We start from the raw sequence: 23,394 nt of genomic DNA on the forward strand, positions 1-23,394 counted from the left end.
AATGAGGAGCTGATGAGTAGGACTGAGAAAGGAGAGCCTGAAGACCATCAAAAAGTTGCCCTATAATGCTTTCAGTTGAGCGGATACTTTCTTCCATAAAGCTGGAAAAAAGTCTCTCTTCTCTTTCCAGATTCCTCTCATGCTGCTGTTGTATATTGTCCAGGAAAGATCTCTGCTGGGCTGACCAATCACCCAGGAGCTTGGCACAACCAGATGATGGCTTTCATTCTAGAAAGAATGTACGAGGTCTGTCCATAAAGTATCGTACCTTTTTATTTTTTTCAAAAACTATATGGATTTCATTCATATGTTTTTACGTCAGACATATTTGAACCCTCGTGCGCATGCGTGAGTTTTTCCACGCCTGTCGGTGACGTCATTTGCCTGTGAGCACTCCTTGTGGAAGGAGTGGTCCCGCCCCCTCATCGGATTTTCATTGTCTGGAAATGGCGGAATGAAAAGGACTTTTTTTCCATCAGAATTTTTTCAGAAGCTGTTAGAGACTGGCACCTGGAAACCATTCAAAAAATTTATCTGGCTTTCAGTGAAAATTTTACGGGCTTCACAGAGAATAAGTACTTTAACTACAGGGTTAAGGACCCCTTTAAGGACAGTCGGTGCGCCGCGAGCTGCGACGATGCGGCACAAACCACTGGATCATTTCTAAGCTGATGGCTCTGTGGATACGAGACCGTTGTGTGCTCTTTCTCTGGTTATCACAAGACCTGGACATCAGCCATTTTCCGGCAGATTTCACTTTTAACAAGAGATTTTGTCATGGAAAGCCGCGCGGAGGCTTCGTGCGTCACGACCGATTCGCTGATGAAGCGAGACAAAGGAACACCTCCGTTTCGGAGTGTTAGAGGACAAGTTGGGACATGTCTATCTCGGCTTTCAGTGCTTACCAGTCGAGTGAGTATAAAAGAACTTGTGGAGAGCTGGACATGTCCCAACCTGTCCTCTAACTGAAAGCCAGATAAATTTTTCGAATGGTTTCCAGGTGCCAGTCTCTAACAGCTTCTGAAAAAATTCTGATGGAAAAAAAGTCCTTTTCATTCCGCCATTTCCAGACAATGAAAATCCGACGAGGGGGCGGGACCACTCCTTCCACAAGGCGTGCTCACAGGCGAATGACGTCACCGACAGGCGTGGAAAAACTCACGCATGCGCACGAGGGTTCAAGCATGTCTGACGTAAAAACATATGAATGAAATCCATATAGTTTTTGAAAAAAATAAAAAGGTACGATACTTTATGGACAGACCTCGTATAATTTCAGTTAGCAAAGAAAAAAAAATGTTCCTCATGTTTTTCTCTTTGTGGATCTCTCAGTCATGTATTATACCAAAGAATCATCCTGCTTCTGTATTCAAATGTTGTAACTCATCCACACGGCTTTTGACTTCACAAAGCTCAAAACAGGAAAACAAAATGAAAATGAAAATATGTTTGTGTCTCAACTGTCTAAAGGATATTAACTGTCATATTCTGCTGGAATTTTGTAATATTACCATTTCTAAAAAATAAAGCACTCCAAATAAATAAATAAATATGCAGTGACTTTGAACGTTATTTTTTCAACAAACTCTACAGGAAATGTCAAGAACTCACTGTGGTCTTATTTTGCTGCATATTACTCTTTAAAAAAGCTCACTGTTTTGTCTGGAGCCTCCTCTGTGTGGTCTTCAGGTTGTGGAGATCTGCTGTCATCAATCTCCTCCGACGTGCTGTTTTACATCATCATCATCTGTATATATGAGAGCAGAAATTAACGTGATGCACTAAAGTGAACGAGGATAAAGAGTGTCGGTTAACTCGATGACAGACTGTGTTCATGCACTTTACTCCAAGAATAAACTTATGGGATAACTTAACATGAATCCCAAAGACTTGAACTAAAGCCACACATTTGGCTCAAAGTACGTCTCGTAAAAAAATTAAAAAGGAATGTTGAGTTAGCGTGATTTTATCAGGACTTACCTCCAGGCTTTCCGGTGTCTCGGGTGAACTTTCCTCCGGTGCAAAACCGACTTCTACTCCAGTGTGCTCCTTGGAGAGGGTCGACCCCCGATTATTTATCCATTAATTCATAAGTGAAGCTGGTTGGAGCCGCACCGCTTCTACTCGTTTAGCTTCTCCTTGTACAAAGTGCTCATTGCTTCCCAGCAGTTTTTAATTTGCTCCACTGACCTGCTAACTCCGGATACAAGTCTGTGCTGCCAACTTATGTCCGTCAAGCTTTTACACTTATTTTAAATTCTTTTAAAACATTGAGGAGTGTTGTCTCTTGTCAAGTCCAGCTCTGTTTTTTCTGTCGCCATTTCCGCGAACACAGAGCAGGAAGCATCACGTGGTGATGTGACGTAACAGACATGCGCAGTAAGGCTCCTCTCAGGCGGACAATCCGACGTGCCGTTTACATGGAACGCGATCGGGTTAAAAACAGGGTTACACCACCTCCTCTAACCCGATCGTAATTTCAATTGGATTGGGCTGTTCTAATCAGATGGAGCTGTTTACATGGCGTGATTTTGATCTGATTGTTCAATCTGGTTGTTCAATCAGATTACTTTTGGTCCATGTAACCGCAGCTAGTCTCTCCTTGGTGTCTTCTTTGTTGTCTAATAATCTGACTCTGTTATAGGTCTAAACCTGATAGAAGATAATGGTAATGTCATTTGGTTTTATTTTGCACACCCTTGCACATCTGTTCCAAATTTTAAAAACAAAAATGAAACAGGTTAACTTGTTTACAGTAAATGCAGCGTCTTGTCTGCTGATGTTACTTTCAAATCATTAATGTAATATGCCACACTTATACACCACTCTGCATTTACAAGTTAAATAGAACATTTTTGCACGTTTTCTACCCCTGTAAGGTTAAAAACAACCAGAATGACACGGGTATGATGTTAGCTAATTACAAATAAAGTGTGTGTGTGTGTGTGTGTGTGTGTGTGTGTGTGTGTGTGTGTGTGTGTGTGTGTGTGTGTGTGTGTGTGCGTGCGTGCGTGCGTGCGTGCGTGTGTGTGTGTGTGTGTGTGTTCAACCAACACTACTGAGTCACACTTAGGCCCTCACCTGCAAAGGACTAAAAATCGTGAGCGGTGCCTCAACTTTGTTCTTCTTAGCGGCACTTCTTAAAATGTCTTCAGCTTCTTCTCGTCTTCCCTGAGAGACCAGCCATCGAGGAGATTCTGGGATGAACCTGCCACATTACCCAGAAGAAGAGGTGACTCATAAATTCTGTCCACTTATACAGAAGAAATGAAAATAAAAACATATTACACAATTTTGTGTTTGTACTCATGAGACATTGCAAATACATAAACCCCAGTAAAAAGCAGTTACTTTATTAGTTAATTTATACTTGCTTTGTATACAAAGCAAGTATAAATTTTACACTTGACTTGTGGATGATGTGCCAATTGCATATTTAGGCCAGGCTAAGTAAAGTACCTAAGACTTCTCATTGATTTTCTCCAATTCTTACTATAAAATCCCAATGAATGGAAACTCAGTCAAATGGAATCAATAATCTGCAGCTAACATTCTGCAGCTATAATTTGCATTGGTCTCCACGTGGCACTATGTAGCAGGCAAACTGGTGATTTTAACATTGACCATACTGTAGAGCTGAATGTAATTCAATTTATTTCATTCTTATAGCACCAAATCACAACAAAGCTGCCTCAAGGCGCTTCACACAAGTAAGGTCTAACCTTACCAACCCGTAGAGCAAGCACACAGGCGACAGTGGTAAGGAAAAACTCCCTCTGATGATTTGAGGAAGAAACCTCAAGCAGACCAGAGTCAAAGGGGCAGGGTTGGGAGGGTTACTTTAAAAATGTATTCTGATACAGTTACGAGTTACCTGTTGAAAAATGTAGCCAGTAACGTAATCCAAGTACCATAATATTAAAGTAATGTAATTTGATTACTTTCAATTACTTCTGGATTACTCCAATATCAAATATGCTAATACAAACAAAAGAAACTAAATAGAAATAGTCTTGACCACATAGTACAGTTTATTAAGCAAAAATAAAACTGTTTCTTTTACATGGCATGCTCTGTTTTACTTCACATTATGAATTAAGAGCACCACAATATTGTTTTAAACACACCCATTGTTCACCTGCTAAATTTTCAACAAAAATGCCAAACAAATGAAGGATAATGAAAACTCAGGCAGTGTGCGGATTAATTTGTAATTAAAAGTGGCTTGCAGAACAATATACAAAACAAAAAAATTCTGCTACTTGTGTTGTGTGTTGGGGGGTTTGGCTGGACATTTAGGTGCTGTTTTCTTTTCTTTGCTCTCCAGGTGGTATGCAAACTGTTTTTTTTCTGTGGAGAAGATGCTGGCGGAAGAGTCCTTCACCCTCATCAGAACTATTGGCTGCACCTGTGGAGGATGTTCACGTGCAGGCCTAACAACTTGCAGCACCTGTGGATGATGCTCACGTGCAGACTTAAAGGCTTTCAGCTGAAGCAGATAATGAGATGGCGTTCTGCATTTAAGCCATGAGTGATTTGAGCAGAATTGCCGGGAACTCGACCTTGTGACGTTCGGTTGTGAGACGCCGAGGACCGCGCCAGGGTTTGACACATCGTGCCTGTGAAGGAGGACGGGTGAGGAACACATGCTGTCAGCACACATCAGAGGTGATTATGGTCTGAATAATCGTTAATAGTAATTTGGCGTTTTGTTACGCAGTATATTTGAACATTGATGAGAATTGTGCAGTTTGCTTCTCACTGCCGTGGCGTACGGATTGATGATCCTCCACCTGTTGTGAGAAGCTGCTCATTTACATAAGGCTTAAATTCAGACCTGAATGTGTTGCTGATAGTGTGTGCCTCTGAAGGATATTTGTTGTAGCTCTGTTGACTTACCTCACCTTTTCCGTCCTTCACAGAGTCAGTTTGTCGTATTCACCTGGGGGGTGTTCGGCGGTGAATCTGAGTCCAGAAGTGCCGGGCTTTGATCCATTTGGGCGCTGGAGAGCGCGCCGTCCTTCACCTTGCCAAGACAGCTGACTATTTATGTTGTACACGGATTATTGCACATGAGAGGGAATAAATTTGTTTCTTGGAACCGCTTTCTCGTTATTTAGCGCTGGGCCATTGTCAGATGCTGGTTTGGTTCTCTGACCCGCGTCAGCACATAACAACTTGTTCAGTAAACATAAAATTATCTTACGTTAGTCTTTCACAGGGCATTCGCACCATGTTTAACATATCAGTCCACTTATTGAACTTTCAAAATAAGAACAAAAGCATAATGAAAACCATTAAGTAAATACTGTCTAAGGAGGCGTGGTCCGCATTTTAATTCCGGGCAAGTTAGTGATTTGCGTGCATAGAAGTTCAAGAAACAGGTGGAATATGCCGGAAAGCTGTGCATGTTGGCAAAGCCACAAACGGAGGAACAAGGGAGACAATATTTCCTTCCATAAGTAAATGGTTTTTGTTATTCTTGTCACTTTGTCCGTGATATTTGGATGATAAACAGTTGTATGTCTCCTGCCGTACCTGTGTGGCCCGATGACACGGACCATTAACTCTTCACTTATGTCTAGTTGATATTTTCCACTGCTAGACCACTGTCTAGTTAAAATACTTGTCGTTAGTGATTAAAATTGTTTGACAAGACTGGGGATTTTTTTAATTTGCACTTTAAAATAATTAGATTATATTGACCCGCGCTGTGCTGCTCACAGTCACACCCACACATAGAGATGTGTACCCACACCACTGACTTCATGAATGAAACTCGGTCAATAAAGGATAATTGTGTAAAAATATAATATATATATATATATATATATATATATATATATATATATATATATATATATATATATATAAATGCATTGTAATGTTTTTAGGAGCCACGCTGCGTTGAACACAGCTGCTGCTGCAGGACGCCTCAGCTCAGCAGTTTGAACAGCGCAGATCCATGTAACTTTCAACACTAATATTTGGGAATGTGTGTGTGTCAGAGTAAGTTTAATACTTTCCTGACATAATTTAATGTAATTTAATTTTACTGGCTCGATATCCAGGTCAAAATGACATTTTAACACGTATTTTGCGAGCATTTTTCTGAGTGTGATCAGTCACAAATCTCCATTGAAAATGCATTAACATCCGGGAACTTCATCAATATTTTGCCCGGTTAGGAGGCGTCATGCTGTCCACATTTTCGTTTCAAAGAAAAAAATATATACAGATAATATCATAAAATGCATTAAAATTGTAATCCTACGAACTAATCCCCATTTTTACTAAATAGACCTGTAATCTGAATACGTCTTTTTTTCCGTAACTGTAGCGGAATACAGTTACCTTTTTTTGTATCCTAATTATGTAACGCCATTACATGTATTTCGTTACTCCCCAAGCCTGCAAAGGGGTGACCCTCTGCTTGGGCCATGCTGCCAACACACATAACAATACAAATACAGAGGAAATTTTGGGAGTCCATGCTGGTGTTCAGGATGGGAGGCAGAAGAAGACATCCACTCCCACTTCTGAATGGAGCTGCACCTCAAACAGAGAGAAAAAAAACAACAAATAAGATATTATTTGTTAGCATTAATTAGCATTAAGCAACAAGAAAAACAGAAGAAATACTAAGGTGATTGACGGCCACTAGCCCTAAGCTTCACTAAAAGACCCAAAATTTACATAAAGTTGAGGCTGCGACCTGCTCTGTTTACTAGTAAAATGAATTTAAAAGGGTAGGAAGCATAGTAACATACTATGCCAGTATGCTAGCCATACGAAAAGTAAAATAAGTGCATTTTAAGTGTGCACTTGAAAGTCTCTACAGAATCTGACTGTTTTATTGACACAGGGAGATCATTCCACAAACCAGGTGCACAATAAGAGAAAGCTCTGTGACCCACAGACGTTTTATTCACCCTAGGGACACAAAGTAGTCCTACACCCTGAGAACACAGAGCCCGGGCCGGTACATAGGGTTTAATTAGGTCAGCTAAGTAGGGAGGTGTTAGTCCGTGAATAATTGTATATGTTAATAGCAGAACCTTAACATTTGATCTCACAGAGACAGGACGCCAGTGAAGAGACGCCAAAATGGGTGCAATGTGGTCAAACTTTCTGCTTCCTGTCAGAAGTCTTGCAGCAGCATTGTGAACAAATTGGAGAACCCTAATGCTGGAATGAGTAAACCAGAAAATAGAACATTGCAATAGTCCAATCTAGAAGAAAAAAAATGCATGAATCAGGGTCTCAGCATCAGCCAAAGACAGGATGGAACAAATGTTTGCTATATTTTGCAAGTGTAAGAAGGCAGTCCTCATAATATCTCTAATGTGGAGGTCAAAGGACAATGTAAGATTCAAAATTACCCCAAGGTTCCTGACTTTGTCAATGTGATGTATGACACACGAGCCTAGGCTAAGTGTTAGCTGGTCACATTGGTGCTGATGCCCCACTGGACCATGAACCATTATGTCAGTCTTGTCAGAGTTTAAAAGTCGGAAATTGCTAGATGTCCAGTTTTTCACTGATGCAAGGCAATCCTCTCAGGATTTTATGTGGATGAGATTACCAGCAGTTATCGGCATGTATAACTGGGTATCATCATCGTAGCAAAGAAAGGTAATCCCAAAACGCCGCAGTATGTGTCCAAGGGGTGCTGTATAAAGAGAGAAAAACAGCGGGCCTAAGACGGATACCTGTGGACCCCATAATTCAAATATCCTGCATGTTGCTACAGTGCCCATCAAGGGCCATGGTGAGAATTTTATTTTAGAGGTAGCAGTTTTTATTTGAAGAGGTAGTGTGTTGTTGTTGTTGTTGTTGTGTTTTGTTTTTTTGTTTTTTTAATTCTGTGCAATACTGTCACAGCTCCTTCAAATATTGTGCCACTAATCTCAGGAGAATGTACAAATCTGATAAAAAAAAAAAAAAAAACAGTATTTTTGAAACTCTTGAGAGAAAAGATTTCAAGGAATGTGTATCAAGATGTATCATTACAAAACACAAAAGACACCAACCTACCACCAGCAAAGCAAAGACGGGAAGGTAGGCAGCATGAGGCCGAGGAGCAGCATCCTCCAGTCTCTGATCAAGAACGCAAACAGCGGCAGCAGCATGTAGCCAAGCGAAAAGAACAAACATGTTCCAGCGGTGGAAAAAACTTTTTGAGCCTGTGTGTTTAATATCTCTGTTCCTGAGCACACAAGATTAAAAATTAAATACGTTAAAAACCAGAGAAATGGACTCTGCCTGTTGTTAAAAAAGAAAAAAATGTAGCTATTTTGTGCATCAAATAATCCATAATACAACATACAGATACCTAGCACAAATGAAATCATATATTTAGAGGTTTGTCCGAACCCCACGATGAAGTACAGAAAGCAGAATACAGGCCAGGATGGAGCAAAGGCTTGGATGAGGTAGAACACGCTTTGTCCTGCCATGAAACCAAACAAAACTGGTTTCCTTCCGTACCTAAAAGAGATATAAACCAAAAGTCAATGTCAAAGTAAACATACTGCAATACACATATAAACATACATACACTGAAATTGTAGATCAATCAATCAATCAATTTTTTTATATAGCGCCAAATCACAACAAACAGTTGCCCCAAGGCGCTTTATATTGTAAGGCAAGGCCATACAATAATTATGTAAAACCCCAACGGTCAAAACGACCCCCTGTGAGCAAGCACTTGGCTACAGTGGGAAGGAAAAACTCCCTCTTAACAGGAAGAAACCTCCAGCAGAACCAGGCTCAGGGAGGGGCAGTCCTCTGCTGGGACTGGTTGGGGCTGAGGGAGAGAACCAGGAAAAAGACATGCTGTGGAGGGGAGCAGAGATCGATCACTAATGATTAAATGCAGAGTGGTGCATACAGAGCAAAAAGAGAAAGAAACAGTGCATCATGGGAAACCCCCAGCAGTCTACGTCTTTCGCAGCATAACTAAGGGATGGTTCAGGGTCACCTGATCCAGCCCTAACTATAAGCTTTAGCAAAAAGGAAAGTTTTAAGCCTAATCTTAAAAGTAGAGAGGGTGTCTGTCTCCCTGATCGGAATTGGGAGCTGGTTCCACAGGAGAGGAGCCTGAAAGCTGAAGGCTCTGCCTCCCATTCTACTCTTACAAACCCTAGGAACTACAAGTAAGCCTGCAGTCTGAGAGCGAAGCGCTCTATTGGGGTGATATGGTACTACGAGGTCCCTAAGATAAGATGGGACCTGATTATTCAAAACCTTATAAGTAACAAGAAGAATTTTAAATTCTATTCTAGAATTAACAGGAAGCCAATGAAGAGAGGCCAATATGGGTGAGATATGCTCTCTCCTTCTAGTCCCCGTCAGTACTCTAGCTGCAGCATTTTGAATTAACTGAAGGCTTTTTAGGGAACTTTTAGGACAACCTGATAATAATGAATTACAATAGTCCAGCCTAGAGGAAATAAATGCATGAATTACTTTTTCAGCATCACTCTGAGACAAGACCTTTCTGATTTTAGAGATATTGCGTAAATGCAAAAAAGCAGTCCTACATATTTGTTTAATATGCGCTTTGAATGACATATCCTGATAAAAAATGACTCCAAGATTTCTCACAGTATTACTAGAGGTCAGGGTAATGCCATCCAGAGTAAGGATCTGGTTAGACACCATGTTTCTAAGATTTGTGGGGCCAAGTACAATAACTTCAGTTTTATCTGAGTTTAAAAGCAGGAAATTAGAGGTCATCCATGTCTTTATGTCTGTAAGACAATCCTGCAGTTTAGCTAATTGGTGTGTGTCCTCTGGCTTCATGGATAGATAAAGCTGGGTATCATCTGCGTAACAATGAAAATTTAAGCAATACCGTCTAATAATACTGCCTAAGGGAAGCATGTATAAAGTGAATAAAATTGGTCCTAGCACAGAACCTTGTGGAACTCCATAATTAACTTTAGTCTGTGAAGAAGATTCCCCATTTACATGAACAAATTGTAATCTATTAGACAAATATGATTCAAACCACCGCAGCGCAGTGCCTTTAATACCTGTGGCATGCTCTAATCTCTGTAATAAAATTTTATGGTCAACAGTATCAAAAGCAGCACTGAGGTCTAACAGAACAAGCACAGAGATGAGTCCACTGTCCGAGGCCATAAGAAGATCATTTGTAACCTTCACTAATGCTGTTTCTGTACTATGATGAATTCTAAAACCTGACTGAAACTCTTCAAATAGACCATTCCTCTGCAGATGATCAGTTAGCTGTTTTACAACTACCCTTTCAAGAATTTTTGAGAAAAAAGGAAGGTTGGAGATTGGTCTATAATTAGCTAAGATAGCTGGGTCAAGTGATGGCTTTTTAAGTAATGGTTTAATTACTGCCACCTTAAAAGCCTGTGGTACATAGCCAACTAACAAAGATAGATTGATCATATTTAAGATCGAAGCATTAAATAATGGTAGGGCTTCCTTGAGCAGCCTGGTAGGAATGGGGTCTAATAAACATGTTGATGGTTTGGATGAAGTAACTAATGAAAATAGCTCAGAACAATCGGAGAGAAAGAGTCTAACCAAATACCGGCATCACTGAAAGCAGCCAAAGATAACGATATGTCTTTGGGATGGTTATGAGTAATTTTTTCTCTAATAGTTAAAATTTTGTTAGCAAAGAAAGTCATGAAGTCATTACTAGTTAAAGTTAATGGAATACTCAGCTCAATAGAGCTCTGACTCTTTGTCAGCCTGGCTACAGTGCTGAAAAGAAACCTGGGGTTGTTCTTATTTTCTTCAATTAGTGATGAGTAGAAAGATGTCCTAGCTTTACGGAGGGCTTTTTTATAGAGCAACAGACTCTTTTTCCAGGCTAAGTGAAGATCTTCTAAATTAGTGAGATGCCATTTCCTCTCCAACTTACGGGTTATCTGCTTTAAGCTACGAGTTTGTGAGTTATACCACGGAGTCAGGCACTTAAAGCTCTCTTTTTTAGAGGAGCTACAGCATCCATAGTTGTCTTCAATGAGGATGTAAAACTATTGACGAGATACTCTATCTCACTTACAGAGTTTAGATAGCTACTCTGCACTGTGTTGGTATATGGCATTAGAGAACATAAAGAAGGAATCATATCCCTTAAACCTAGTTACAGCGCTTTCTGAAAGACTTCTAGTGTAATGAAACTTATTCCCCACTGCTGGGTAATCCATCAGTGTAAATGTAAATGTTATTAAGAAATGATCAGACAGAAGGGAGTTTTCAGGGAATACTGTTAAGTCTTCTATTTCCATACCATAAGTCAGAACAAGATCTAAGATATGATTAAAGTGGTGGGTGGACTCATTTACATTTTGAGCAAAGCCAATTGAGTCTAATAATAGATTAAATGCAGTGTTGAGGCTGTCATTCTCAGCATCTGTGTGGATGTTAAAATCGCCCACTATAATTATCTTATCTGAGCTAAGCACTAAGTCAGACAAAAGGTCTGAAAATTCACAGAGAAACTCACAGTAACGACCAGGTGGACGATAGATAATAACAAATAAAACTGGTTTTTGGGACTTCCAATTTGGATGGACAAGACTAAGAGTCAAGCTTTCAAATGAATTAAAGCTCTGTCTGGGTTTTTGATTAATTAATAAGCTGGAATGGAAGATTGCTGCTAATCCTCCGCCCCGGCCCGTGCTACGAGCATTCTGACAGTTAGTGTGACTCGGGGGTGTTGACTCATTTAAACTAACATATTCATCCTGCTGTAACCAGGATTGTTGGTTATTATAGTTTGTTTGTTTTTTTTTTCTTCTCTTTTCTTTCTCCTTTCTTTGTAATGTTTTGACATTGTGAGTGTTACACATATTATTTATAAGCTCTCTCCATCCTAGTCTGTCATTTGCAACAGTGTCTCATTTACTCAGCACGTGAGTACTCTTCAAGGCATTTTTATACGTGTCTTTGAACCTCAGATTTGGTTGAGTTTCGTGCGATAGTTCATCATACAGAAGTGCTTTCACAGGTCTGTCTTAATCTAATCTGCAAACATGGCCAAACCAGCACAGTTGGCTTCTAATCAGTTTCAGTTCTATATCTTCAACACGTGCACATTCCAAGACTTTCTCATTGCTGACCAACTGGTCCCATTTAGCGTAGCAGACGCTGCTGGATGGTACACAGTTGTCTGACTTCATGCTGGTACAGTTGTGTGCAAATTTTATATACCCTGGCAGAATATTAGGTTTGGTTTTTTTTGGCCATTTTTCAGAGAATCTGATCACACAAAAGCAATTTGTTGTCAAACAACTGTGTTTACTGTTGGACGGTATTTCTCATAGCCATGTCCTCAGTCTATTTGATAACTTCATATCTCATGTGGGAGGAGGCGATGCCATGATGCATACCGTTCTCTGCTTACCATGCTACACACGCTACACGTTTCCTGTCAGTCTTTGAGTCTTCTGAGTTTGCTCCCCACATTAAACTACCGGGAAAATTGGGGAAACCTCCCACATTACTCGTTTTAAATCATAATGACAACAGAAACTACCAAAATGATCAAAGGTTTACATACAGCCTGTTCTTAATACTGTGTATTGCCCCCTTTAACATCAATGACAGCGTGGAGTCTTTTGTGGTCGTTGTGGATGAGGCTCTCTGATGGTAAAGCTGCCACTGAATATGTCTTAGACTTTATTTACATCAATTAAGAAGAAATACAAACAGCATGGCACGCTATGGTAAATCTGCATGGAGTTGAAAGTTCTGTAAAGCCGCGGTCCCACCAAATAATGAAGGATGAAGAAGAAGCCATGCACCCTGTTTTTTTCGTTTCTTGAGCTATTGTGGCAGCATAGTGGCTCAGAGTGGCTCTTAGAGGCATTATCTTCAGTTAATGAGGCTCCTCTCTGAGCATGGCGCTAATTTCAAGATGTTCAAAATTTAGCAACAACAGCGTGGCGCAGTTTGTGTTCAAGTTGCTGCGATGGCTTAGAGGCATTTGCGTGGTGCTTACGAGTCTGCAAAAAGTCCATTATCCATGCGCTGGGCACCTTCGCAGGACCTGAGAGGCTATTTTTGGAACAGCTCTCCTCTTGCGCACACAATTCCACCTGTTCTGTGCACTGGACTCTATATAAAATAATTATTTTGTAGTGGATTAATCATTTTCTGCCAAACCTTGGATGCTGAAAACACCTCTTCTAGAATCAGAGGACTGTTTCATCTGGACACTTTTTTTCCTCTCTTTCCTGCTCCATGTGGAATGTATTTTGAACAGCTTAAGGTAATTATTTTTAATGTTTTTTTATAGCTTGATAAAACAGTTCCTAGCTGTAAAAGTATGTCTGTATGTTGATGTCTGTTGTATGTAAAAGTATGTTGATTTAATATCTTGTTAATGGATCACATGAGCTCCGCTGTGTGTGCGCACTGAGGCAGTGACTCATCATCATGCTTCAAACAAGCATTTAGGTAGAACGCCAGCTCACAAAAGAATGATATTTCAGTCAATATTGGACGAACACAAAGTTAAAATTTGGGTGACTGCGTGAAAGTGGATGTGTGTTTAAAGCCATGGAAGATAACTCCAGTGGAGCAGCTAAGAGCAGGAGCTGTGTGGCAACACAGGTGGAGAGTGCGCAAAAGACCGATTTTGAAGACATAACACAAAGTTAAAAGTTGTATCATGGTGACTTGTAAGCTGCGGAAGAAATAAAGATATACGAGGTCTGTCAATAAAGTATAGGTCCTTTTTATTTTTTTCAAAAACTATATGGATTTCATTCATATGTTTTTACGTCAGACATGCTTGAACCCTCGTGCGCATGCGTGAGTTTTTCCACGCCTGTCGGTGATGTCATATGCCTGTGAGCACTCCTTGTGGGAGGAGTCGTCCAGCCTCTCGTCGGAATTCCTTTGTCTGAGAAGTTGCTGAGAGACTGGCGCTTTGTTTGATCAAACTTTTTTCTAAACCTGTGAGACACATCGAAGTGGACACGGTTCGAAAAATTAAGCTGGTTTTCGGTGAAAATTTTAACGGCTGATGAGAGATTTTGAGGTGATACTGTCGCTTTAAGGACTTCCCACGGTGCGAGACGTCGCGCAGCGCTCTCAGGCGCTGTCGTCAGCCTGTTTCAAGCTGAAAACCTCCACATTTCAGGCTCTATTGATCCAGGATGTCATGAGAGAACAGAGAAGTTTCAGAAGAAGTCGGTTTCAGCATGTTATCCGGATATTCCACTGTTAAAGGAGATTTTTTTAATGAAAGACGTGCGGGCGGATTGCAGCGTCGGCTCGCAGCCGCTGCGACGCTCCGCCACAGGAAAAACACCTCCGTTGGAAGCCTTAAGGACAAGTTGGAACATGTCCAGCTGTTAAACAATTTCTCATATACTCACTCCACTGAAAGCCATCAAAAGCCGCCTGGATTTTACAAATGGTTATCAACACGGAGGTGTTTTTCCTGTGCCGCCGCACCGCGTCGGCTGCGCGGACCCGTATATATATATATATATATTTTGAAAATGATCCACAGGTGTAGATAATAAAATGGCCACCTCATTCTGTATGCAGAATGGCACCGCGCGCAAAAGAGCGCTTTTGCAGAAATAAACAAACAAAGTTAAAAGTGGATTCACGTTGTAAAAATGATTGTGTTTAAAGCCAAGGAAAAAATAAAGCCAGCAAGCCACGGATGGAAAGGAAGCCACTTAGAAAGAGCACAGAGGCGGCTGTCCATGAAAAGACAACAGCAGCGCGCACAAAAGAGCGATTTTGCAGAAATAAACGGACAAACATAAAGTTTTGTGTGTTTAAAGTGCAGAAGAAAAGCCAGAGAGTCATGGAACCAGCGAGGAGCACAGAGGCGGCTCTCCAGGAACCCATGGTTCGGGTCTAGCTGGTCTGGTGCATTACAGGTGGACAGCAGCCTGGCGCACAGCGCACAACTGTGGAACTGTGCTGGAGTGTCTATTTTTGGACTGCGTTAAAAAAAAAAGAAGGGACATCTTTAAATGCTGCAGTGAATCTGTGAATTGAAAACCCACACTTTGAAGGGACCAGGTGTGGGAGGGCTGGAGGTTTGGACCAAACTCATGCCTAAACGTGCGCCAACATGGCATTATCATGGTGCTATCATGGCACTACGTGGATTAGTGTGGCTGATGCGAGCCATTCGAGGCTGTAATGACAGGTCGGTCGTGGCTCACTAGAGGCTGCTACGTGGCACATGCGGGGTACAGAGAGGCACATAGTGGCACCTTCATAGTGGATACGTGATAGATCAAAACGTGGGTCATTCTTCGAATAATCACCCCACACCCATGCGTGGCTCCTTCTTCAGCCTTCATTATTCTGTGGGACCGAGGCTTAAAACTGAGTGACTGTGCAAGAAGGAGAAGAGTGAGGCACCCAGACAACCCAGAAGAAGTTATCAGCTTATGTGGCTGTGACTGGAGAAATTGTGCACAGTGCAAATTTAGCTTCTTTTTTTTTATCCCCAATTATACATCTTCGTGATGAAGTGGTATAGAGGAGGATTTTCTTGAAAAGACGACCTGAAAATTTAGCTACAAATTGCCAGAAGATACATCTGAGATGCAAACCAAGATTTGATCTGTTTTGGTGAAAGAAAATCCTTCTCCGCTCTACTCCAAAAGAGTGGTGATCCAAAATGCAACATTTTCACTGTGCGCAATTTCTCCAGTCGTCATCACACAGCATCATCCACATCTACCACAAAAGCCTCCAAGCTGTCACTGATGTTAAAGGGGGATATGAAGGAAAAATCCACTGTTTACTTAGGTCTGAAGGATCAGCGTAATGAGGCCAGGGTCACTCCTGGCTTGTTTGTCTTTGTTGATAAAATACGTTGAGCTTTCCAGGTTCACAACAAAATATCTGATCATGACCCCGACCAGCTAAGGCTGTGTTTGTACTATGGCTTGTTTATACTATGGCAGGGGTCCTTCAGACGGCTGAGTTTGTAAAATCAGAAGGCTGTGGGATGTTTTCATGCAGTATCCGTTGGGGTCGCCTTCAGGTGCACCTATTTCCTCGTCAACTGCAATTAAATATCTCTGCATCGCACATGAGTCTCTGGTGGTCCTTGCTCATCTGTCTTATTTTTCTGCTGACATCATCATCATAAAACTTCCACAACAGATTGGCATCACGAATATGATCTCAACATAATAACACTGGTAAGTGCAAATTCTTTTTTCTGCCCTGCCATGATGTTTTTGATAAGATCTATAGGGACTTATGATGTGGGTTAATGTTAAATGGAATCAAATTTTCACTTTGTTTGATGTCAGAGGTCAGAGGCTGAATGAGCATATTTAATTTAAGTCCTAAGTGAAAGTACTGAAGAAATTCAAGTTGTTTGGGTGTTGTTGAATTAAATTAAAACACCACTTTGAGTGTGCAGTGGCCGAGATTAAAAGGAATTCCAGGAATTGTGATTAGGGGTAGATTCCTGAAGAGAGGATGGAGGGTCGTGTGTGGTGACATAACTGGTCGCTCCCTTCTGATCCTGGCCATCCAGGCAGTCTGTCTGCTTAGCCCATGTAGTGTGAAAATCATGCAGGGATCGCGATTAGGCTTAAGCTACTTAAGCTACGTAGTCTGGAAGTCACCAATTTCAGACAACAATCTTGTTGGGTATTTTCTCCTCCAAACATTCTTAAAACCTTTAACAAGACAAACAGAGTCAAGAACCACCAGTGAGACAGAAAGTCAAATTTATCTCGCGAGGAGTGCAGTCAGGCTGTACACCAAGGCTACACTAAAGTCTGGCCTGCGATCCTGCTCTTTTATTGGAGAAGCCCTAACCACATCATAAAACTTGTCCTAAGGGTGGGGGGGACAACGCAAGACAAGTTTCTTCCCATGACATAAACACATACGTCAATAAGTGCATCTGCGTGGAAAAACAGTTTCTTTAATCTTATCAATGGAGGTCAGCACATCCCGTTCGTCTGTTGCACTTATCATCTGTTCTGCATCTGCCTGGAGTGTCCTGTTCTTTATACTAAGCATCACATATACAAGGCCATAAATTCACAACGGTCAAAACAACCTCCAGTTCTTTACTCCCAGTTCAGACTGACCCCAGCATGCTAAAACAAAGTTGAATAACAAGTACATTCTCAGGGTTACTTTTAAGACAGGTGCATAACAGCACAATAACAGAACAAAGACAAAGGTACAAATGTTTAACAGTGATAAAAATATATATATATATATATATATAAAATCTTTAACAAATCTCTCGTCTGGTGAGGGAGGCTTGTGCAGACAGTAGGCCCTTTTCCATTACACAGATCTAGCAGTACTTGGCTCTACTCGTTTTTTTGTTTTGTTTTTTTGTTGTTGTTTTTTTTTTTGCTTTTCCATTAGGGATAGTACCTGGTACTTTTTTGGTATCTGCTCAAGCCGATACTAAAATGTGACATCAACAGGCTGCCAGCCAGTGATTGCTCAGAAAATGTCATCACTGTGTGGTGGTGTGGAGTGTGCATGCCCTCCCCTACCTGTGTTTGGAAGTTCTTGGTTGTGCGCACCTGGGTTGATTATGTTTCTGCGTGCACCTGGGTTCTGATTGTGTTTGATGTGAGCCAGGGATATAAATTCAGCATTGTTTTGTGGCTTTGTCCCTCTTTTACTTCCTGGTCTCTCCCATGCGGCAGCATTGAGTGGCTTTACATGCTGTGGTGACTGCGTGCGTTCATCTTTTTCCTTCCTTTTTGAAGCTTTGGGTGGCTCTTTATTAGTGGCTTGGAGTGCTGCTTTACTCCAAGCACCACTGCGGCTTACAGCTGCTGCTGTTCGCGGGCGTGTTTGGGTCACCAGCGTCTGATTTGGGGTAAGCGGCCGGCTTCGCCTTTTTTCGCCGAACCTGTGTCTGCCTTGTGCAGGGTCCTAGGCCTATCCTAGGTGGCGTTGTCAGCAACTTTGTCAATCTGTTGATATTAGGTCTCCAACCTGAGCGCCATATCGCTCTCTCTCCCACCCTCCTGCCACAACTGGATGAATCATGAGCGTGCTGTCCAACAAGACTCAAACCCACCATTTTTAACACTTCATTTAAGACCAGTTCATCACTGATGAACTCATCTCATCTGCTGTACAGCAAGTTAAGGTATGCAACAGTGTGGGGTCGTCGTTGCTGCATCTTTCGTTTCAAAATTCCCCACACATTCTCTATTGACGGCAGGTCAGGACTGCAGACAGACAAGTCCAGTACCCGTATCCTCTTCTGCCATGCCTTTGTAATGTGAGCAGAATGTAGTTTTGAATTGTTTTGTTGAAAAATGCAAAGACAGCCCAAGAAACGATGTTGTCTTGAAGGCAGCACAGGTTGATCTAATATCTGTGTACTTTTCTGCAGAATTGCTGCTTGGACAAGTGTACATTTTCTGTCTTCACTTTGTCTGTTCTTCAATATGTGTTTGTTAGTGTGTCCATGTCACCAGTTCTCTCTCACAGCTGATTCACATTCCAGTCACTGCACCTGTGTCTCACTACTTGCTACATGTCACTATTTGGGTGATTCTTTAACTACGAGCACTATTGGCCTTGTAAATGTAATTTCCACCACACCATTGCCTTACAATATAAAGCGCCTTGGGGCAACTGTTGTGATTTGGCGCTATATACATGTGCTCTGTCAGTTTATCTCCATAGAAATTACCCAAACAGTCTTTCATACAAACTGTTTAAAGGGACATTACAGTGTTGTGGTGGAAATTATGGCAATAGTGTGGGACAACTACATTTCGTTTAAAAAAAAAAAGAAAAATCACAACAGTTGTATGACATTGAATACCCCAATTATGTTTTGATTATTTTACTGATATTTTATTCAGAGATATTTTAAAACATTAGAAAAAACATTTCTTTACCATTCATTTTTATCATTGAAGATCAAAAGTCTGGGTGTGGGACAAGCACAAAACGGCAATATTTGCTTATAATGATGCTGAAAAATCAGTCTAAAAATCATAGACTACTAGAACAATTTTCTTAACACTTTCATTGTAAAGATAACTATAAAAGTGTGAAATTTCCCCTTTTTTCTGTTTTTCATACAATATGATCAAAGGACATAAGTGCCTGTAGTCTAAGAATCCCCCATTTAAGTTCGTTACTGGTTTCTCTTGGTTAGTCCTGCTCCTGTTGATTGTTTCCTCATTCCCATGATTCTCAGCTTGTTGTTAGTTTTTCCTCCATTCCTCCCTCCTGTCGTCTCCCTCCCAACTCGATCATTGACTCTGCCCTCGCCTGCTGTACTTTGGACTGTTTGGACACTCACTAACATTTATTGGTTAATAAATCACTTTTACCACATTCTCATGTGGTAACTGTCTGCATTCGTGGGTTCAGTTGCGTAGTTTACAAGAGACTCTGACATCACTTTCCACTCTGTTTTTCATCATGCTTCTAATTACAAATAAGTGATGGAATATCAGAGAATTCAATTGCTTCCCAAAATGGAGAGTCACTTCTAGTTTTAATCTCTGTTCTATATGATGTCAGCCTCACACTCAGTCTTACACCCTGGGTCACATGTCTGTATAGTTGTGCCAATTTTTAGTCTATCTGCTCAGCCCAGTCTCACTTTTTTTTTTTTTCGTGCTCCCATCACGAAATGAGTCAAATGTTTGACTGGGTTTTTCTTAACTCAATATTACTAACCCTACTCCTATCCCCAACCTTAACCATAACCTAATCATACCCCCCACCCCCCACTTCACTTTTAATTTCGTGCAGCCATCACGGAATGAATTAGAATGAATTTGTGCTGCTGTGATGAAAGTGAGGTGCTTTTCTTCACAATATCACAATCCAATAGATTAATGTATATTTCGTGCTGCTGAATCACATGCCGTGAGACTGGGTTGATCTGCTAGACTGGCTCCTTTGCCCTGATTGTGCTTCTGGGCTCTCTCACTCTCTCTCTGCGATTTGAACAGGCTCATTCGAAGTGCACTGTTACTCTGTTCAATCATCAGACTGTCACACTCCCATTAAACCCCCACAAATGTTAAAAATGGTGCTGTCAGCCTGAAAACACGTTATACTTTTTATTTTGTCTGACAGACACAGCATACTGTCAAAAGGAAGAAGAGGGAAAAATTTTTTTGATGAACAAGCTGTTTTTACCATGATCTACAAGCCCCCCCAAGTCTATCTGCTAGACTGGCTCTCTTGTCCTGACTGTGCTTCTGGGCTCTCTCTCTCTTTGCCTTTTCAACAGGCTCATTCGGAGTGTACTCTGTTCAATCATCAGACTCTTTCACACTCCCACTAAACCCTCATAAATTAAAAAAAAAAAAAAAATTAGTGCTGTCAGCCCAGTGTAAAACTTGTGCCAAATCCCAATGCAGATCTGTGGTGGATCAGCTGTGGTGACCCTGAAAACTGGGGGCAGCTGAAAGACAAAAGAAAAAAAAAAACCTGTTGCAAAATGCATGTCTCTTTGCCTCTCCAGAAAATCCTTAAAATGCAATGAAAATTTCCCAGAATGTTGCCTATCTGAGGTGATAACCTAAACTGCATTTCCCACAATTATCCTAAAACTCAAATAGTCTAAAACAGACTAATTGAAAATAAACTCAAATGCTTAAAAGGATTTTTTTATTTTAAATTTGATCATTCTGGCTATGAATGCATCTCAAAGTATTCAAATATTCCATAAACACACACACAAGCAATCATTACAATCTGTTGAAAAGTGGAGTGTTTAGCAATAAATTCAGAAAGACATGTTGGATAACTTCTTGTATTGTTTCATAACCTGTCAGAGAGCTGTCCTGAAATTAAGGCACCAATGAAAATGCCACAGTAGAAGAGGGAAGATGTCAGCGGTACTTTCCAACTCTCATCACATACCAGGTCCCACTGCAAAAACAGGGCAAAGAACCTCATACAAAACCCTGTGAAACTGCCGGCTACAAAGAGACGGACATATGTTGATCAGCAAAATACAAGAATTTTACTTGGGAACCAAATTGGAAATCATACTATTAAAGCCATGTTACAACAGTAGACAAAAAGCAGCCCAGATTAACTGTGTGTAGAGGCTTGAGCATGAAGTGGACTGTAACTGGGTGCAGACAAAGTGACCTTCAGGTAGCTGAAACTCAGTTCCTAAAGTTATGTAATGATTGTGGATAAAAAAAAAATAGTTGTGAATCTGTCTTGCATTTTTCTGATGCACTCTGGTTTATTTTACTTTTATCAGCTATATTATGGTTCACACAATCTAAAGACTTGGAAAAAATGATTTTTAATCTGGTATAGAATTTTTTTTTTTTAATGTTGCCTGGAGTGAGATATGCCCTTTAACATTTAGAATAATAATCCAAGTCTGTCTGAAAAAAATATATGGTTTAAATTTTTAAACAAGCATTTTTGATGACAGCTGTTTTTTTGTTTTGTTTTTTCTTTAAGTGCAGAACATCACAAACCTCTGACACAGTGGTAGAAATGTAGATGCTGTGGTCGTATTCCCAGCCGTCCAGACAGCATTCTTGCTGCACATTGGAAAGGTTCACATCAACACCAGGGATCAGTCCTCTGTCTGAGAAATTCTGGATCAGATCTAGTTTGTATCTGGAACACTTGCTGGGCACCAGATCTCCGGTCTGACTGTCCTCCTCCAGTGGGATGCTGATGTTCCTCCAGGCAGCAGTGAGGTTGGAGTGTGTGGGAATGATGCACCGGTGGCGCGGTGTGTCACTGAAAAACACGAAGGAGAGTACGGTGAGTCCGTGTAAGAGTATGATTAAACAGAGGAGGAAAAACACCTGCAGCTGGAAAGGTCCCCACTCCCCGAGGAAGGCTGTGGCAGCCTCATAGTCCGTCATGTTTCGTGTGGGAGTGCAGTGAGGAGAGGAACACTGGAGTTTATAAGGACACTCACCCCACCTCCACCCGTGACACATCGGGAGTCAACCAGCCATTAAAACCATGTTGTTTTATTCCACACACACGCTGACACACACGTCTCTCAGGACTAGATGAATACAGTAGATCTGCCAGTTGAAAATAAGAATAAGAAAGAACTTTATTAATCCTGAAGGAAATTGTTTTTGCCAGAGTGCCAAAACAGTAAACAGTGCTTTTTTTTTTCTTTTCTTTCTTTTTTGACAGTGAGAACAATGACAACATGTTTATGCAAAATGACTGACACTTGCACAAGATGTTGACAGTACTGCACATAGCTCTGAGTCACTGAAAAACTCTGATCGTTATGTATTGACCTGGAAAGTTTGGAGTCCCCTACTGGAGCTGTTGCGCTGGTGATCAAGCGGTTGAAGATGTGTGATGAGTGAGTGGGCAGACTCGAGCTTCTCACTAAAGCGCTCTTGTTAGGTTCCAGCCTAGTCAGGTTGTGTCTGGGGTTTGGTATGGTTTCTCTCTTTGTCCGCCTGTCCAGGGTTGTCCCCCTCTGGTGTGTGTGTAAGAGAGAGAGTCTGGTTTGTGAGAGTGTATGTGGATGCATAAATGGGTGTGTCCCGTCACACCTGTGTGTGGGTGGGTGCGCACTCTGAGTGTGTGTGAATGGATGAATGGGAGTGTGTCGTGTACAATGTATGTGGGAATGTGTGTTGCATGCATATGTCCTTTTGGTCCTTCAGAGTTGTCCTGGGCTATCTTACCCCCCCAAAAAAAGTTTGTCAGTATGTATGTTTGTTTTTTGTTGTTGCTGTTTGTTTGTCTTTATTGCATTTTTCACCTTTATCTCGCTGTGCAGCACACAGTTTACATCACTCTTGCAGCTTCACATATAGCAGCCAGGTACCTTTCAGTACACGAAAGGGTCAAGGTCAAAGGAAGATAAAACACTAAATTCAACGAAACAACTTTCCTGCAGTTGACAGTTTGCCTCCAAATTTGCCATGAACATAGTGACAGGCCTTGCTTATAAGCCATTGTCTGGGATTAGTGATTGACCTTGACCTTCAGGATTTTGCTTGAGGTCAAATGTCACCTAAATTGGGTCAAACTTCAGATTACAGTAAAACATGCTGTGTAATACACCAAATTAATATTTTATCATTACATTAGTACTAGCAGAATATAGTTATATGATTACAAATAGATAAAACTCTATCAGTAAAGTGTTCATTACAGCAAACTAGTGCTATCATACTGGGTTTGCTTATTATCATACTGTCAGTATAATAAGTCAACTGATTTTTGCAGGGTAGAGAAGGGTCTGTTCCAGGGACGTCGTTCTTTTGAATACATTTGATCTTCACGTATTGTGGGGTCACTTGCCATGTAGTTCAACACCAGTTGAGTTTGACTCATTCTTCATGCTACTAAAACTTGAAACCACTTTGCTGTAATATTTAGTGGATAAAAATGATTTGAACACATCTTTTATTATTATTATATTAT

General features: G+C 41.0%; 1 protein-coding gene across 1 annotated transcript in view; it reads right to left on the reverse strand.

Annotated features, from left to right (window-relative positions):
- Nucleotides 1–21,933, reverse strand: part of slc22a21 (solute carrier family 22 member 21) — a 97,669-nt gene extending 75,736 nt beyond the window's left edge. The window contains exons 1-5 of the mRNA XM_034177990.1: nucleotides 21,456–21,933; nucleotides 20,783–20,886; nucleotides 8,336–8,490; nucleotides 8,038–8,209; nucleotides 3,082–3,208 (exon numbers count right to left, since the gene is read on the reverse strand). Of these exons, the coding sequence (XP_034033881.1) occupies nucleotides 3,082–3,208; nucleotides 8,038–8,209; nucleotides 8,336–8,490; nucleotides 20,783–20,886; nucleotides 21,456–21,932 (1,035 nt within the window). The 5' untranslated portion in view covers nucleotide 21,933. The remainder of the gene's footprint in view (nucleotides 1–3,081; nucleotides 3,209–8,037; nucleotides 8,210–8,335; nucleotides 8,491–20,782; nucleotides 20,887–21,455) is intronic.
- Between the last annotated feature and the right edge of the window lie 1,461 nt (nucleotides 21,934–23,394).

This window comes from Thalassophryne amazonica, chromosome 9, assembly GCF_902500255.1.
Source record: "Thalassophryne amazonica chromosome 9, fThaAma1.1, whole genome shotgun sequence".
NCBI classification, from domain to species: Eukaryota; Metazoa; Chordata; class Actinopteri; order Batrachoidiformes; family Batrachoididae; genus Thalassophryne; species Thalassophryne amazonica.